Source organism: Leishmania martiniquensis, chromosome 4, assembly GCF_017916325.1.
Source record: "Leishmania martiniquensis isolate LSCM1 chromosome 4, whole genome shotgun sequence".
Lineage (NCBI taxonomy): Eukaryota > Euglenozoa > Kinetoplastea > Trypanosomatida > Trypanosomatidae > Leishmania > Leishmania martiniquensis.
Genome location: NC_090139.1, coordinates 374545 through 392500, shown reverse-complemented (window position 1 = coordinate 392500; position 17956 = coordinate 374545). Strand labels below are relative to the sequence as shown.

The 17956-nt window shown below is 63.1% G+C and overlaps 5 protein-coding genes across 5 annotated transcripts in view; all 5 read left to right on the top strand.

The window, feature by feature from the left end:
• LSCM1_07503 (uncharacterized protein) overlaps positions 1-2195 on the top strand; it is a gene marked incomplete at both ends in the record, with an annotated part of 2223 nt that extends 28 nt beyond the window's left edge. The window contains one exon of the mRNA XM_067324871.1: positions 1-2195. This exon is cut by the window's left edge and continues 28 nt beyond it. Coding sequence (XP_067181478.1) covers positions 1-2195 — 2195 coding nt within the window.
• Positions 2196-4423: 2228 nt separating this feature from the next.
• LSCM1_07502 (uncharacterized protein) lies at positions 4424-7294 on the top strand (the record flags this gene model as incomplete). The annotated part of the gene is made up of 1 exon (XM_067324870.1): positions 4424-7294. The coding sequence occupies one exon, from the start codon at positions 4424-4426 to the stop codon at positions 7292-7294; it is 2871 nt and encodes a 956-aa protein (XP_067181477.1).
• Positions 7295-7918: 624 nt separating this feature from the next.
• On the top strand, positions 7919-8245 carry LSCM1_07501 (uncharacterized protein; the record flags this gene model as incomplete). The annotated part of the gene is made up of 1 exon (XM_067324869.1): positions 7919-8245. One exon carries the CDS (start codon positions 7919-7921, stop codon positions 8243-8245), a length of 327 nt encoding a protein of 108 aa, XP_067181476.1.
• Positions 8246-9773: 1528 nt separating this feature from the next.
• LSCM1_07500 (uncharacterized protein) lies at positions 9774-14138 on the top strand (the record flags this gene model as incomplete). The annotated part of the gene is made up of 1 exon (XM_067324868.1): positions 9774-14138. The coding sequence occupies one exon, from the start codon at positions 9774-9776 to the stop codon at positions 14136-14138; it is 4365 nt and encodes a 1454-aa protein (XP_067181475.1).
• An 819-nt stretch (positions 14139-14957) lies between these two features.
• LSCM1_07499 (uncharacterized protein) lies at positions 14958-17570 on the top strand (the record flags this gene model as incomplete). The annotated part of the gene is made up of 1 exon (XM_067324867.1): positions 14958-17570. The coding sequence occupies one exon, from the start codon at positions 14958-14960 to the stop codon at positions 17568-17570; it is 2613 nt and encodes an 870-aa protein (XP_067181474.1).
• Positions 17571-17956: the final 386 nt, after the last annotated feature.

The following is a 17956-nucleotide window of genomic DNA, read 5'->3' as shown; positions in this document are numbered from 1 at the left end:
CGATGACTGCTCACGAGGGGCTGCCATTGACACCGATGCACCGCCAGCTGGGCACATCTACCGATGACGCTGCCATCTTTCTCGAAGACACGGTTGATCGGGTGACGGCGCAGTGCATCGACGCCTCACCATCTGCCTTAGCCCTGCTTTCGCCTCAGCACATGCCAAGCAGCAGTGCCGCCCATGTCGACGTTACCGAGTACGACGCGAGCTATCTCGGCTCTCTCTCGGCTTCCCATAGAAAGAGCATCGGGAGAAGCAGCACTCGCAGCGGCAGTAGCAACAAGGGGCGCCCGAGTCACCATCACTGTCGCGCGCTGCACGACGTCACGAACACAGCCGTGACAAAAACGGGCTTCAGCGCCGCGGCCGGTAGCAAATCGCCCACCCCCAACGCGGCGCGGGGAAGCACATTGTACGGCCCGCACCCGCACGGCGCATCGCACAACACCTCGCTCACCCGCAGCACATCGCGGCGCAGCGCCCACGGCCGCAGCCCATCCGCCTCGGAGCCGATGGTGCCGCTCGCCGACTATGAGGCGCTGCAGCGGGAGCGCAACCGGTTCGAGAAGATGTATGAGCACCAGCGCGCGCTCTACGAGGATATGGCTGATAAGCACGCGGATGCCTACCAGGCGCTGCAGGACAAGATCATTGAGGTTGTTGCCCTCTCGACACGCAACGAGGAGAGCAAGCGGTTCATCCGGCAGCTAAAGCGGGAGATGTCTGAGAGCCGCACCCGTGTGATGGACATGCAGAATAAAGCTCTGGAGGAGGCGAAGTCAGAGCGGTCTGCCAAGGTACGGTACGAGGCTCTGATCCAGGAGCACGAGCGCAAATACGAACGACTGGTGGAGCGGCACGAGACAAAACTCGCGGGGATGGAGAGCCTCGTGAAAGACTTGACATGCCTGCGCGGGGATCGGGACAGCATCCACGTCTCGCAGCTGGACTCCCTGCTAAAGGCCGCCTACTCGAAAAGCACAGCCCTCTTCAGCGACTTGCTGCGCCAAGGCAGGCAAATCGATCTTCTCTACGATGCCAAAAGTGCGCTCGAGGCGCAGGTGGAGCAGCACCGCAAAGAAAAGCGGGAGTTGGAGGCGACGCTGCGTGAGGAGCGGCGCCACATGACCGGCGAAATGGAGCGGATGATCGAGCAGATTGAGGAGCAGCAGCAGTCCATCCTGAATCTACGCCAGATGCTGATCCGCACCATGGACAACCGCGACAACGTCTTTGCCTATAGTCACGGGCCGCGTCGCTCCCAAAGTGGGGATGACGAGCGTGGCAGCGACGAAGGAAGCACCGGCAGCAGCAGGAGCAGCAGCTTCACATCCTCACCGCCACCATCACCGATTGGCAACCGGGGCGTGGATGAGGAGGCGGAGGGCGCGAATGAAAGCGACGACGTGTATGCGGTGCCTGCGCAAAGGAAGGCAAAGAGGCGAGGCGCCGATTGGGAGGGGGGCGCGGATCACCTGCGCGGGGCCACGGCAGCGACCAGGACCAACATCTCCACTGCCGTCACGTCCGCCGAAATGCTCTCGAGCAACAGCGTCGTCGTAACTCGGCGTGCGGGGACCGCAATGAGTCCGCCATCCGCCACGCTGTCAAAATCGAAAGCCGCTGCGGTGGTGCCGCCTCTTCCGTTGACGTCACGTGATGAGCCACTGTCACTCCGGCAAGAATCGTACCGGAATCAGCGCAGCAGCAGCAGCAGCAGCACCTCGGCAAGCTTCGCAGCCGTCGCGCGCAGCTACATTGACGCCGGCCGGCATGCAGCGGAGAGGACGGTAGGCGACGACTACCGTCCACGCCAGCGAAGTTCAAGCGACAAGGGTAGCGCGGCCAGTTCCGAACCGGCAGGCACTTCACCGGATGCAGTCACAGCCTCGGCTGCCGTGTCGCGACGGCGACTTGACTTTTCTGCCGCGCTCGCTGCTGTCGCAGAGAAGCGCCGTCGAGACAGGGCGACCCGTGAGGAGAGCAACCTCAAGCACGAGTCGGATAAGGAGAACAGCAAGCCTACGGTGCCGCATCGCGTCATTGTTCGCTCCTGCGCGGTGGGGAGCATCACAACGGCACGAAAGACGGCGCTAGCGGAGCGCGAGGGCCCCCGCAGTGGATCTCAGGGGGGTGAAGAGGAGGTGGAGCCGCGTCTATTTTCACGTAGTGCACTGCAGCCTCTCGATTGACGGCGGAAGGTCGTGTGCGCGTGTGTACAGAATTTTTGTACTTGTCTCCAGCTGTGTTACGTTCCTTCCCCGGATATCCCTTTCATGCCTCCCTCGTCTATCTCCGTTCCCTGCCCCTCCCCCCTCCCGCTCCCTACCCCCTGCACACACGCACACCAACACAGACCTCAACGCATGCGCTACGCTCTCATACACGGTCCCCTTCTCCAACAGCCATTTTTGTTGTGAGCCAGTGCCGGTGCGTGTGTGCATGTGCACTTTCTCTGCGCTTGACTCGCTCTCTCCCTCTCTCAACCTTCCATCCCCCTTCCCGTGCATTGCGCGGTTGACTCGGTGAGCCATCGTCATCGGCTTTCTCTGTCTCTCCCCCTTAACCCCCACCGCCTCAGCCACCACCACCACCACTCTGTTTTATGTACCCTCTTTGGAACGCTCCCTCCTCCCTCCTCCTCCCCCCTCACTCCTCCTCCCTCCCACGGCACCCGGTGCCGCTTAAACATTAGACCTCTTCTCACGAATGCTCCCGTATTACTCTGTGTCTGTAAGGTTAGATTTCAACGGCGTCCTTTCCCCTCTTCCTCTTGCGCATCACGACGGTAGAGGCGCACGCACGCATGCACGGATGTGCGTGGGTGTGGGTGGGAGTGACGCCTTTCTTTGGTACAAGGCATGCGCACGGGCCAACGGCGGCTCTCTCGGTTCTCCATCCATCTCCTCCTCTTTTCCATTCTTCACCTTTCTCTCCTTACTCCCCACCACCACCACCACCCGCCTCTCTCCGCAGTCGTGCGCGGTCGTGTGTAAAGCGGCCTGGCGACACTTGCTTCGGTGAACGCTGAAGAAGGCGCGCAAGGAAAGGACCGTGGCGGGGGGAGGGAGAGAGGAATGATAGAGCGTATTGTGCACGCACCAGACATGCACGCAGGACAACGTAGAAAGCGAGAGGAGGAGGACGAGAGGGGACGGGACGGGAGGGGAAGCGAGCGCAGTGCACACGTCTCTCTTTACTCACACTTGTGAGGGCATTTCGCCTCGCGTCTGCGTGCCGCTACCGCTCATTTCTTCCGCTCTCTGCACCCCGGCCCCCTCTCCTCCGTCTCTTTACACCGTATCCTCCGGCGTTTACGAGCCTCCTCTCGTGTTGAAGCACACACACGAACAGAGAGCAGAGGTGATGCGGGAGAGGCATGGGGAATCGGAAGACCGGTAACTGCGCACGCATGCACACACACACACACAACAGCGCCTAAGAATGCCAATACGTATGCGGGCAGTGACGCGCGAGTGGTGAGAATGCGTGTCTTTGCGCACCCCACATCCCCCTGTCCACTCACCCACCTCCCCATCTGCTAGTGTATGTGTGCGTTGAGGAATGTCATGGCTGAAGGCATATCCTGAGTGGCGCGCCTGACGTTTCGTCTGGATTCGCAGCTTCACTAGGAACGTGTCGGGGAAGTACACGGACAGGCGGGTGTGAGACGCCCTTGCACGAATGCCCCTCAGCGCCTTTGCCAAGCCCGCCGACTCATAATGCTAACGGGCCTGCGAGTGCGCGGGCACGTGTGTGTGCCGCATCCGAGTGCGACCCCCGCCCATCTTCCCCTTCCCCTTCCGTACCGTTCCTCTCTCTTCTTCACCCCCGCTTCTTTCGCCTCGGTACACTGTCTCCTCATTCCTCTGCACCCACCTCTACACACGCATGTATGCACACGACGCTAACTCACTGAGTTGAACAGAGATTCACAACGGTGAATGGCACCTCTGATTTGTGAACGCGCCTCACGGCTGATCAGGAGATACGCACGCGCACGTCGCAGCATGCGTTTGTGTCCACTCGAGGGACGGCTGTGACTGCAAAGGCGGCAGCAGAGAATGGGAGACGGGAGGGCAGGCGGATGCGCATTTCGCCCTCCTCTTCCTTATTTCGCTCACACAAGTCTCCACCGCAACCGAAAAAAGGAAAAAAATAGGGCAGGGGTCAGTTCATGCGGCTGCCTCGCACTCCTTTCGGCAGGGGTGCTTGCATCATATTTCAGCGTGACGGCTGCTCTCGTTGCTGCGCTCAGCTGTGCACAACATCTGGGACTCTTCCCCTCGCGCTTTCATTGCCCTGCTGTCACGCCAGTTGTGCGTGTGCGTTTGTGTAGGTGTGCGCTGTCTGCTCAACTTCTCAGCACCCTCTTCGGCGGTGAGTGGCGCGGCGACACAGAATCGCACCCATATTCAGAATGCGCGCCAGCTCCTCTGCAGGGTCGCTGGGCAAGTGCCGTGGTAGCGCTCCAGCGTCGTGGCCCTCGCAGGGAAGTGCGTGTGCCCCGCCGCCTGCGCTCGACTCGACCGCCGTCTCCGAAGCGCGGCAACGCTTCGGCATGAACGACGTTCGAATGGCCATGCCACCGCTCTACCGCTTTGTTGTACGCGCCCTCCTCTCTCTCAGCACAGCCCTCGTCGTTGGCGGGGCAGTCGTCTACAGCGTGGTGGAAGGGAGCTACTGCATGTGGTTTACTGTAGCGTGGCTCGTAGTGATTCAGGCGTCAGTGCTGGTGGCCACGGGGGTGGTAGACCGCACAAGGGTGCAGCGCCTCTGCTGTCAGGTGCCCGACCATGCGATTGCCTACCGAGGAGAGACATGGATGATGGTGGAGTCAGCGCAGCTGGTCCCCGGCGACCTTGTCCATCTTGCTGCAGGGTCAGTGGTGCTTGCTGATTGCTATCTCTACAGCGGGTCCGTGCGGGTCGATATGTCACATGTAACGGGGCGCACCCGCACTGTGGTCGCGACCGCGGGCCAGCTGCTGGTTGCTGGCGTCAGGGTGGTGGACGGAGCTGGAGATGCGGTAGTACGCCACACGGGACCGGAAACGTTTGTTGGCCAGACCGTTGAGCTGGTCGAGCGCCTGCCGCACGGCTTTGTGCAGCGGCAGCGGCTCAGTCGCACCTACGCCGGTACGTGCTTCCTCCTAGCGGCTGTAGCCGTGACGGCCGAAGTTGTACTGTTCGGGGCACTTCGTGGGTGGGACGGGTACTCAATGTGGAAGATGGCGCGGGAGACGACACTGCTTGCGCTGCTGTGCGCTCCGCTTTGTTTTGATGTGGCCGTGTACCTGGCAACGTCGCGAGGTGCATCGGCGGCCATGCAGCGTGCCCACGCCGTCGTCTTGCGCCTCGGCACCCTACTCTCGCTCGCATCGGTGGACATGCTGCTGGTGGACAAGACAGGCACCTTGTCCTCTGGCCACTGCACCCTCGCGGCGCATTATCGCGTCTACTTGGCTAGGTACCCGACTCGAGCGGATGTGGTGCAGCTGATGGTGCTGGCATGCCGGTGGCGGCAGTCAAGTCTTCACACGACAAGGAGGGCTGCGCTACGCTATGCGAACCTCAACGCCTGTGATGAGTATACGCAGTTGGACTACGTGGAGCACGAGAGAGAGCATCGAAGCTCCGCCCTGCTGCGCCGGCGTGATGGGACACTTCTTCGAGTCACCGAGGGCCGGCTGCGCTCGGTCTTAGCACTTGTGCAGCATCCAGAGTCTGCCGCCGCATGCCTCGAGGCGCAGCGCCTCGTGTTCGCTTGGAGCCAGAGCGGTCTGCGATGTGTGGCGGTGGCCGTTGCCGAGGGTGGTGACTCTTGGCGGTTAGCGGGCCTTCTCACATTCGCTGACCCGCTCCGCGGCGACGCGGCTCTGTTAGTCTCGGAGTGTCGCCGACTTGGCGTGAAGGTAACGCTCGTCTCAGGCGATGAGCACCGCTCGGTGGCCGCGGCGGCAGAGGCGGTGCAGCTAAAATCAGCGATTATGAGCGGGCGCGACGTGCCGCCTCTGTGCTTATGGGAGTTGGAGCACCGCTCGCCAGCGTCTGTTGTGGACGTAACGGCTGACATGAGCGCCGCAGTGAATTCTGCGGCCGAGTACGCCGCCTGTTCTGCGTATGCAGAGATGCAGCCTGACGAGAAGGCAGCGCTCGTGCGTGTGCTGCAGCAGTCGGGCCGGGTCGTTGCTGTGGTGGGCGACGGGGTAAACGATGCCGCAGCGGCGCGCCTTGCGGATGTCGGCATCGCGTTTCTCTCGACAGCGCAGGGGCGAGCTGCGGCGCGGGGCGCGCTATGGGGTGCGGATATCGCTCTCATCTCCGACAGCCTCGACGCCGCCGTGGAACTGCTCGTCGTCAGCCGCGAACTCTTCGGCACCGTTTACACCGTTTTCTTCTGGATGACCGTGGCAGCACTGCAGTTGTCGGTGCTTGCAGTCGCCCTGGCGGTAGCGGTTCCGCGGCGCTGCTCACGCGCGTCTTCCAAAGAGAACGAGATGGGGCTGCCACCGAGTAGCCTTCACGTATGGGCACTCGTGTACGCCAACGGGTTTATGCTGCTATGGGTATCTACCCAGCCTGGCGACAACGCCTACTGGACAGCGGCGCCATGTTGTCTCAGCTACACCGTGGCACTGCTGCAGGCATCCGCGATGGCTTTCGTCGGTCTTGTCGGTGGCCTCGCCCTCGGCATCGTTGGCGGCCTAGCCTGTGACAGGCACAGCTCGTTGCCACTCGTCTTTCCCAGCATGATGCCGATCATCACGGAGGAGCGTCTTGGCGGCATGCTCACGCTCTATATCCTCTACCTGAACCTCTTCCTGACCGTAAGCTGCGCCTCACCGGTGAGGGCCGGCTGGCGCTTCTTGGGGCACTCGCGCCTGGCCGTCGACGTCGCCCTCGCCGCAACCTACGGGCTTTACATGAGCTGGGCTATCGACGCAAGCTTAGGCGTCGCCGCGTGCCTCTGCGTCTACAGTGGCATCATTGCAGTGCTGCAGGATGCGGCGAAGCTCATGGTGCATGGCATCTGCTACGCCGTCAGCCTTCGTGCGTACCGCGCTTGTGTCGATAGCATGCACGGCCTCCAGCAGCGCGGCAACGCCGACACGCATGAAGCAGCCACGGCGGCGCTTCAGCGTAGGGAAGCAAGTGCGCCACCTCACGGCCCCATCGGCCGCCGTATGTCTGCGTCGACCTCGCTGAATGCAGTAGTCGGCAGCATTGCCAGTCTTGATGTGAAGCTGCTCTGCCGAGCCCCACCCGCGCCCGTGATCCCAGCGGAGTAGGGTGGGCAGGTGGGGCCCAGGAGCCATGGCACCCATGGCGGTGGTGCCACCGCCTCACTTGCACTCTCCCTGCCTGTCTCAGCATGTCGTTTCACCTCGTACTCAGTTTTCGTTTGCTGTGAGTTACCCGTCCGCTCCGCCCCCCCTAACGCACACGCACACAGCCGCGCGCCCATTATCGACTGCACCATGACGCGCTGTATGGCTGCTTATGCCTTGCAGTGCTGTATACGCACGCACACGCATAAGTGCCGATGTATTGGTGTATATTTCGGTACACATCACTGAGTACACCCCTGCCCCCCCCTCTACATGTTCCACCTCTCTCACTCTCTCACTCGCGCGCGCGCTTCTTTCGACCTTCGCTGTTGCTCATGTGAACACGCCGATGGGCGATTCTGTTGCACGCCACGCGCAACGGGGCCTGAGCGGATCCCTGAAGCAGTCGGGGTTGTGGGCGACAGGTTAGCTCCTCAGAGCGTCGGCAGTGGTCGGCGCACATCCAAGCATTCACATACATCGCACTCACGAGCGTCTACTGGCGTGGTTTGTTTCGCCGCTCTCCCCCCTCACCCTCAACTCCCCCCCGCCGTCGCTCGTGGGAGCCGCTTCGCCATCACGCCGATGTCCCGAGCAACGCCACAGGCGGCGGACGTGCCACTGCAACACTTTATTAAAACGGAGCGCGTCGTCCGCTTGGAGTGCGAGCGACGAGAGGCCAAAGCACGACTAAAGTTGGTGGATGCCATGTCGGACGACTTGAACGACCAACTCCTCTGCGTGGCACAGTTCAAGAAAGAGTGGCTGCAGAGCCGGCGTCTGCTGGAGGAAGCCCGACAGGCCATTGTGCAGGAGGAGGCCTCAACGCGTGCGTACGTGGAGGAGGAGCACGTGAAAGCGATCAACAAGGTAGTCCGCCACTACCATCCGCTGGGCGCTCGTGCAGGGTGAGCACGAGTAGTGCGGGCACTCGGAAGCAGGGGGAGGGGCGGAAGAGGAAGAGGGGTGGCGGTAGCCGAGCAGGAAAGATGTGCACAGCGCCACTGACGTTTCCTTCTTCCCCTCCTCCTCTCTCCTCTTACGCTCTCTGGGGCGTGCGCGCATGACATCCGTCGCCGCTGCCGTTGCAGATGGACATGGACGGCTTCTCCTCCTTTTTTTCCTCTGCGACGCAGCCGTGCACGCCAAGGCAGTAGCACGAAGACATGTATTGAGGCGAACTACACTGCTGTCGTTGGTATGTCACTTTATCCGTGGCGCCGGTGCCCCCCCGCGCCCGCCCCAGCACGCGAATACCCTCAGCGTCTCCTGGTTGGTCGTCCCTCGTGCATCCCCGCGCGTGCACCCGGTGGATGGCGAGGGTTCGAGTGACGTTTCTGTCCTCTGATTTGAACTCGTCGCCTCTCTCGGCCTCCATCGTGCCGAGAAAGAAACGCACGAGCAAGTGCGGCATGAAACTGACGGAGGTGACCTCAACGCTGTTGTTCGGGAGGAGGGTGGAGGGAGGGTGAATGCATTATTGAAGAAGAGGGTGAGAGTCACCACCGCCACTTACACCTGCTGGCGCACTCGAGCACACCTGTTTCGCCCCACGCACGTTCACTGCTCCCCACCCACCCACCCCACACCCGAGGGAGGCGGCGAAAAGTTGCGGAAGACCTCGCACCGTACCCTTCCCCTCTCCCCCCACCCCTCGCCGCCTTTCACTGCTGCCAACGAGATCCCTGCTCAACAGAAGTGTGAGGCACGAAGGCGACGAAGCGCCCCGCCACTGGGCCACCAATCGTCCTTTGCATATAACTAACGCGCAGCCTTGGCTACATCAACGCCTGCGCGGCACCGGAGCCGCAGTGCGGGCGTCGCCCACACTCCGTCCTCATGTCTGTAGGTTGTTGCCCTTCTCCGTGCCGCTATACGATGACCCTTGCCGCCGACGTCGTCTCCTGTCGCGGTCATTTCGTGTCGCCCACGGTGGTGCAGGGGGGGTTCCCCTGCTGGTGCGGTTATTGGTGAGGCTCTCAACACACGCCAGCTTCTGCGGCGCCTCCTCCATCCCCTGTCCCGCACAGTGCCAATGAAGGTGCGCGCGCTTTCGGCCGATTTCACACTGTCCCGCGTCCCTCCCTTTTCCTCATCGTCTGCACGTGCCCTCCGCTTTTTCACAGCACCAACGTGCACACCTGCAGAGGAGGCAGACAGTCTGTGCGCGGGCCAGCGGCGGCCCTCCCCTAAGAGAGACACAAGTACAAAAAAGGGGAAGAGCTCATCGCGGACTCGCCCGCAGAAACACCCGCACGCCCCCGCCGCCGCGCATCCGCACAGGTGTGGAAACACATATAAATTGCAATCGCCCCAAGCGAACCCATACATCACAAATAGACGCCTTGTACAACTACTCGATAGACAGGAGCTGTAGGCGCAGCCCCACTCCGACCCACACACGCGAATACAGAGTCTTTTCTGTTGTTGCGTTGATTTTATGTCGGCCTTCACAACTCCAAGCCGCGCGTCATCGACCGCCGCGGCGGCAGCTTTGAAAGGGCACAGCGGCAGTGGAGGCAAAAGTTCCAGTCGCCGTGTTGTGCGCTCGGCTCTCGAGCTGCTGATGGATACGGCTTCTCCAGAGCTTGTGGGGCTTCGCAGGGCAGATGGTGGGAGCTCCGTGAAGCGTCCAGCCGCCGCCCCCACCTCATCCTTCTCCGTCACGTATACCACTGCTCCTGCTGCCACATCGGCGCCGTTGCAGGCCCACGCCACCGTGCGGAGTGACCTGCCAAGTAAGCCATCTGCTGCAGTAGCCACTGTTCCCGCCGGCGCCAGGGCGGCCAGCGTGGCGCGCTCCCGCGCGGAGCCCAGCGCGCTAGATTTCTTGTCGCCGCACGGCAAGGCCGCGAGGGAGGTGTCGTCCCAGCTTCCACCCCCTGCTGAGCCTCGTCGCCCTCATCGACACCGTGGTTGTCTGCACGCCTCCTCGTTGGGGAAGATGCTGCGGCGACCTGCTGAGCAGCTTCCTCATCGCCAGCCTGGCAGAGGTGAAGCGCTGTGCGAAAAAGATGCCTGGGGCGACCAGCAAGCTGATGCTGGCCTCGATAGGGAGGCCTGCACGGCGCCGTCTCAATCGACAGTCGCGGCACTCGCCCCTACTTCCCCGTCTCGTAGCCTCTATGCCGATGTAGAGGCTGCCCAACTATCAGTGCCGCCGGTATTGAAGACGCCTGACATGCTCTTCTCCTCTCCGACCCCGGCATCGCTGTCTTCACCGTCTGCTGTGCAGAGCCGCCACCACGACGACAGCGCTCCTGAAGGCGAGCGGAAGTGGGAGGAGAGGGCAAGAGATGGTGAGGGCGAGGCCGCCGCTCTCGTGACGCAGGCCGAGATGGCAGCCGTTGTTGCCGCGGCTCTACGCCGCTACGAGAACGAGCGAGATGCCGAGGAGGAGGCTGTCCTCCGGCAGGTGAGCAAGGAGGTCGAGGAGCAGGCAAGCCGCTACGCCAACCTTGCCGAGGCCTACAACACCGTGTGCGCTGAAAGGGCAACGCTGCAGGAGAAACTCACCGAGGCAGCGGAGGAGTGGAAGGGTCTGCGGCACGCACTACAGAAGGCACGCCAAGAGCAGCAGGCGCAGAGGGACTCCGTGAAGCGCCTTGAGGTGGAGTTGTGCCACGCACGGGATGCGCAACAGCAGCAGCAGCATGCGCTTGTGAGGATAGACGCGGCTGAGTGGGAGGCGCAACGCACGCGCTACGAGAAACGTCAGGAGACGCTCGAGGCGCAGCTGAACGAGGCGCGCGAGGAGTTGCGGGTGGCGAAAGCGCGCGTCGCTGAGCAGGACGACCAGGTCGCTGCGCTACGAGAGCGCGCCGCGAAGGCGTCTGCCGATACGGAGGAGGAGTACGCCGGCATCCATCTTCGGATGCGTCAGCTGGCGCAGAACATGGCCTCCATGGAGGACGTGCTGCGTGAACGGGACGCCACTATTGCAGAGCAGGCGGTGCGACTGAGTGAGGCCGCTGACCGGCGGGAGGCAGAGGTGCGTGTGCTGACCGCGGAGAGGGAGAAGGCGGAGGCTGCTCTGACGAGCGCGCGCGACGCGCTGCAGCGGCAGGCGGACGATATCCGACGGCGGATGCGCCGCTTTCCTCACCTCCAGCAGCAGAGGGACACACTCAAGGCAGAGGTGAAGATGGCGCGGCACGCACTGCAGGCGGCTTTAAAGGACCAGGGGTGCGTACTGCGGTCAGTACAGGATGTGCTGGCCAGCGTGAAGTCGCGTCTTTCCTCCGCAGCCGGCGGGGCGGGGCTTGCCAGGCCGCTGTCGCCCGCAGCTCCACCTCGCAGCCCTCTCCATTCGCTGGCCGATTTTCCGGAAAATCACATGAACAGCACACTCGTGTACGATGAGGACGACAACGATGCGCTGCATAGCTGCTCGGAGTCTCACTCGCGCTCGAGCTCGTCGATCCACACAATGGAGCTGCCCTCCTCTCCATCCGAGGACGACGTGCAGCGTGACCGCGCTCTCTCTCTTCCAGCGGCGGCCCCCCAGCAGACGCGCCGCAGCGCCTCATCACCGAAGCCTCGCACTCACCGCACCTCAGCCCCTCCATCCTCGGCAGCGCCGGACCAGCGGCGTGCACGGACGTCGTCGCCGCCCCAGCCACGATCCGGATCCGTGCGGGAAGCCCCGGCGAGAGGTGGCATGGGCAACGGCTCTCTGCGCCACGTTTCGCATGAGCTGCATCACCAGAGCGCGCAGGCGTTGCTCCTGTTGCGCGAGCTTCACCGATGCGTCTTATCCCTTACCTCGCCGAGGCGGAGGCTGCCGCCCGGAGAAGGTGAAGCTCTCGCAAGCCCCAGCGGCCGTGCTGGGCGGTCTGGCGCGACGGCAGCGAAACTGGAGCAGGCGTGCCGCTACCTCAAGTCGGAGCTTGGCCAGGCCCAACGAGCGCTGAAGGAGGCGCAGGTGGAGTGCCAGTGGCGCATGCTCTCCATGAAGAAGTGGGAGGAAGATGTGCAGGCTGCCCGCCGTGACGTGCTCGCCGCAGAGAAGCAGCGACTTGCGTGCGAGACACAGGTGGAGACAGCTTCACTTGTACGCGAGGAGCTGGAGGGACAGCTGAGGGAGCTACGAGAGACGTGCGCGGCGGCGACGGCTGGACAGAGTGCAGCCGAGAGCATGGTGGCGGAGGCGAAGGCGGCCGCCGAGCGCAGCGCAGCCCTTGCAGAGGAGTCGGCGCGACTGAAGGAGGCTGCGGAGCTGTCCCTTTCCAAGGAGCAAGCGAAGAATGCCCGCCAGGCCGCTGCGCAGACAGCCCTTACAGATGAGCTGGAGGGGCTTAGACAAAAGTATAAGGCGGCCCTTGCGCAGCTGCAGACTTACCATGCCCGTGAGGCGGCTCAGGCGTTGAAGCAGCAGCACGAGGAAAGTCCTCGAGCACGTGGAGCGGAGCTGGCAGAGCTGCGTAGCGTAGAAACCGTGAGGTCCAAGCACGGAGCTGCCGCGGAGGCGTGGAAGACGGAGAGAGCGTCTCTGGAAGCGCTTGTCGCCAGCCTTCAGACGAGGCTGCGTACCCTGACGGGGACGACGACGACTGCCACGCACCGCTGCGCCATGCTAGAGGAACAGCTTGCTTTACACGTCGACGTGGAGAGGGCAACTCTGAAGGTGATCGGTGACATTGTCGATGCGCCGCCCATCCCACTCACGCCTGACGCTGCAGCCGTCGGTGAGGGCGCCGGTACGTCGCGCTCTCAGGGTGGCTTTCTGTGGACGGAAAAGCAGTTGTTCGGTGACGATGATGAAGCGCCGGAGGTGGAGCAGGTGGTCGTGATGCCGGCCGAGGCAACGCCATTGGACAACGGCGCGCACAAGAAGCTTGCCAGCGCGGCCTCACACGCGCGCACGACGACTGGTCGAACAGCCGCACTGTCGCGGGTGTCGGCGCGCCTGCCTATAGCCAATGCAACCCCTGCTAGCGTGGCGTTGTCAGCATCGGCCTCCTCTCCTGGCGGCGCATTCCTGGAGACGAGCAGCTCTTCTCCTGTGGCGACTCTCGCATCTCTACGTCAGCACATTGTGGCCGCGGTGCAACAGTTGGCGCTGGAGGTGGTACGCTTGCGCCAGGGTGTGGCGCTGCCCCCCGTGAAGTCGCACAGCCTAATACAGCCTCAAGCAACGACTTGTCGGCCACGCGGCAGTGCACCTTCGGATGTGTGGTACGGCGGTAAAACCGCGCGCGACGGCGTCGCCGATGAAGCCCCTGTGGTGCAGCCCTCTCAGAGGTGGGGCAGCGGCGACGATGTGAAAGGGTCGTTCATGACTGTTCTCGCCTCCCCGCCGCCGCTGGAGGCAATTATCGCGCTTCAGCCCCAGCTGCAGCACCGGCCGCCACGCACGCCTCACATGCAGCGCCCTTCCACTGGCCCGGTCATCCAAGCTCAGGCTTCCCCCCAGGCGCCGCAATCGCGTCAGCGTTGCGACCGTCGCCTGAGCGGCAGCCCACTGACGCCGTTGCAGTCGTCGCAGCCCGAAACAGCAGGCAGCCACGCAGGGTCGCGCAGTCCGCCGGTACCCGCTGCTGCTGCCCGCACAGTCGGCGAGCACGTTTATAATGTGTCGCCGTGGTCCCGCTTACGGCCGCAGTGGTCGCCATCGCCCTCAAGTCCGCCGGCTTCTCATACCGCCGTCGTTGCCAACAGCAAGTCCTGGAGCGAGGTTCCACGCTCCGCCTCGATCACGGATGGGCTGTCCGGCTACTCCAACAGTGCTGGGAGTGGGAGCGTCGATGGAAGCTGCTCACCTGCGCGGCCGCCGTTTTTGCGTGCCGTGTCACTCCCTCGCTAAACCGCCCAAGTGCAAAAAGAAAAGCTCGTGCCCCTTTTTATGCGAGAGACGGGCGGCTGCTCATGGCGGTCTCCCCTCCCCCGCCGGCCGGCCCCCGCCTTCTCTCCCCCCTCACACTCACCGACACGAGTGCACTGTCAGTGGTGCTCCTTCGCGTTTGCCTTCCATCTGCACTGCGCCTCCGGTGCCGCCGATAGAATTAGATCACCGACCTCCGCCCCTCCCGCCCGATGGGAACATATATTTATATATATATACCTTCAAACAGAAGGAAGCGTGCTGCCGTCCCGGCCCGCCCGCCCGCTCTCTCCGCTTATTGCTTCCTCATGTAAGGTATCGGCAGAGGGAAGAGAGCGCAGCCCACGTAGTAACGCCCCCCACCACACACACACACACATGCATCGACCCGGTTGCCGAACTTCACGTTGTGACAACCCGCGAAAAGAAAAGCTTCGCTGTTGCCGCAACACACTCGAAAGCGTCTCACTGCCCCCCCCTCACTCCCTTCTGCCTTTCTCCCTTCCTGTTCCATGTCTCCCGCACCCCACGCATGGCGGCAGACGTGCAGGCGATGGCACCCTATCGGCTCAGCTCTGACTCTCACTCCCCCTTTCGCATATCCTACACAAAGGCATATCACCCGCTCGGTGTCCATCGGCATTGGCGAGAGCATCTTTACCATCTCGCGTCCACATCCACGCGAGGGCCTTCTCCACACAGCATTCATACACGCCCGCACTCCGTCTCTCCTTCGGCCTCCTCTCTGTGCGCGCCCCCCCTCACCGCGTGTTTGCGTGAGTGGGCGTGCTTACAACGACCATGTCCTCGCGGCAGATGCGCCGCCTGCAGGATCTCGTCGATCGTGCCACCGGCCTTGACGCAGACGACTCCGATGACGACGCGATGCCGAGCACGGTGCAGGTGAGGAAGCCAAACCGCCACCGCCAACACAAGAAGGCGAAGAGAAAGGTGGAGACAGCCACTACCCCGGCTCCCACCACGCCAGCATCTGCTGTGCAACAGGTACCCAGTACCGACGTCCTGGCTGACCCCACTGCACTCTCGTCGAGCGCTTCGGAGCGACACAGGAAGGGCAAGAGCGATGCAAGCAAGGCGACAGCTACTGCCGCAGTGCCGAGCTCAACGGAGGGCGATTGGGAGGAGATGAGCGAAGACGAGGGGCACAGCAACAGCACGACAAGGCGGAGCGCAAAGAGGACGGCGACGGAGGACGAGGCGGCTCGCGCGGAGGAGGCCGCCGCTGCTGAAGAGAAGAGGAGAAGAGCGGAGAAGAAAAAGTCGCGGCGGCAGCAGCAGCGACAGCGGCAGGAGGAGGAGGAGGCGCTGCTGGACGCCGTTTTGGCGCGTCGTGAGCACGAGAAGGTCGACCCCGATAGCGGTGGCTGCGTGGGCAGTCCAGTGGCAGAGCATCGCCTGGTGGGGGCGTCGATGATGGGCACCGCGTCTTCATCCACAGGGGTAGGGCCATCAGCGAGCGGTGGCGCGGCAGTAGGCAGTGCGGGCGAGTCATCGTTTCTTCAACTCGTGATGGCCTGCGACGCCAACCAGCTCGACACACGTCTGGAGCGGATTCGCATGTTTGGTGCAGAGGCCGTCGAGGACGTTGGCGACGGTCGAACGCCGCACCGCCGCGCTGACGGTCGCGTGCGGGACACCGGCAGCGTCTCTTTCTTCCCCGCGCATCACATGACGGTGAAGTTTGTCCACAGCGCGTTCGCAACGCCGAACCGCTATCGCTGGATCCCATACGACTCCCTCGGCATTTTCCTCACCACCGAAGAAGCGCACGACGCGTGGGGCCAGACGTGGCGCACGTACCTCCTCGTCTGCTCCTCCAACGCCTTTCAGCGTGCGCAGGCATCTCTGGAGGCGTGCCAAGAGCGCTTGGGTGGCGTACAAGATCTTGTCGACTGTCTTGCACGAAACCACATCTACCACATTCCCACGCTGCTGCAGTGCGTGTACGCTATGGAAGCAACCGGAGAGAGCGCCTTTGCCGCAGAGCTGCTGGATGTGGCGCTGTATCAGGTCGGCGTCGTCTTGCGCCGCCTCGCTCTGTCCGGAACGTGGGAATCACGGCAGCTTCCGTGTCACCGCAGCGCTAACACGCTCATATTCCAAGTCTTACAGCGCGGCGTTCATGCAGCACTAAAGCGTGGCTGCCTCCGCACTGCTTTCGAACGCGCTCGCTGTCTTCTTTCCCTCGACCCGAACGACCCTTGCGGCATGCTGCTACTGCTCGACTACACCGCACTGCGCGCCAAGCGGTGGGTGTGGCTGCTTGAGATGCGCCACCGCGCCCTCGCAGTGCGTGCGGTGCGCAGGCAGCCTCGCCGCGGTGGTGCCTCCAACTCCGAGGAGGCTGAGAAAGAGGCGCTGGCTGCTGCGGGGCTGACGTGGCGTGACGCCGCACTCGCCGAAGATGTGCTACGCCTCCCCAACTATGCGTTTAGCTGGGCGCTGGCAAAGCATTTTATCGAGCGTGAAGAAGCGCGCCAGCGCTCTAGCGAGGCAACCGGCGGCGCCGGCCGGCCGTCGAAGGTGCTCCGTGGGCTGACAAGTGCACAGCGCACTTCCCTGGCGGCCACCCCGCCCGCAGTGGAGCTGCTGTCGGCGGCAGTGCTGCGCTTTCCGCAGGCGGCGATTCGCCTGGTGGACGTGCTCGGTGGTGTTGATGTGGTGTGCGGCGGTGAGGAATCAACGCTCTCGTTGCCGTGCCAGGGCAGTGTGTTGCAGCAGCTGATGCGGCAGGCAGACGAGCAACTTGACGCTGTCGAGGATGCTGCCACGCACCACCGCCTGGAGGATTTGTTCGTGGCCCGCCATGAGGAGCTTTGGAAGCTGAACGAGTGTGTTTCGCTTCTGCGACACGTCGTGCAGCGCATCGCGTCCGAGCCCGCCATTCACGTCAGCGCTGCCGACAGGGGCGATGACAATGAGGAAAAGGTGAATGAGACGATGTCTGCCACCGGCGCTGGTCAGTCACGCTACCGCGGCGTCACTCGCGACTCTGTCATGGGCACAAGCGTGGCGCCGATTCCGGCAGATCTCCTCGAGCCTGACGCCGCGGAGCTGGCCATGGAGCAGGAGACCGCCGTGCAGCCCGCCACCGTGGAGCGGCTCATGCGGATGCTGCAGGGAAACCTCGAGACGTTTGGCGAGAACGAGTACGTGCGCAACCTGCTCGGCGAGGTGCGCCGCGAGTTCCACGACCGCGTCGGGGGCGGCACGGACGCAGAGTCCAGAGACGACGGGGCGGGTGATGGGGTGGGCAACTGGTACGACGTCGATGAGAGCGAAGACGTGGAGGCGCAGGAGTGGTACAGCATCGCCAGCGGCGGGAGTGAGGACGTCAACAGTGACGGAGCCGCAGGCGATGACGCGGAGGATGGTCAAGCGGCGCGCCACTGAGGAGGTGTGCTGGGTGGAGCTCCATTGTGGCCGAAGATCGTCGCCCTCTTCCTTTCCTGTACCGCTCCCTCCCCCCCCTCTCGTGAATGTGCGGGCATACGACGACGACGGTAGCGTGCGTGCACGAGGAAGCGCAGTAATGTGTGTGTGTGTGTGAACGTGTGTGTACATGTGTGGATACATGTGTGATCGTGATGCGGTGCAATGAGCCCTGATAGTTGATATACCGCAGCTGAAGCAGACCGTGGCCGTGGCAAGAGAAGATGGCGACCGCAATGGCTCGCGTAGTGCGCCCAGTGGCGCTGTGGCGGGGGAGGCAGATGGGCCACCTTTACGTGCTGATGCCGGCCTTACGTGTCGCAAACATTTTGGGGGTGAGTTTGTGG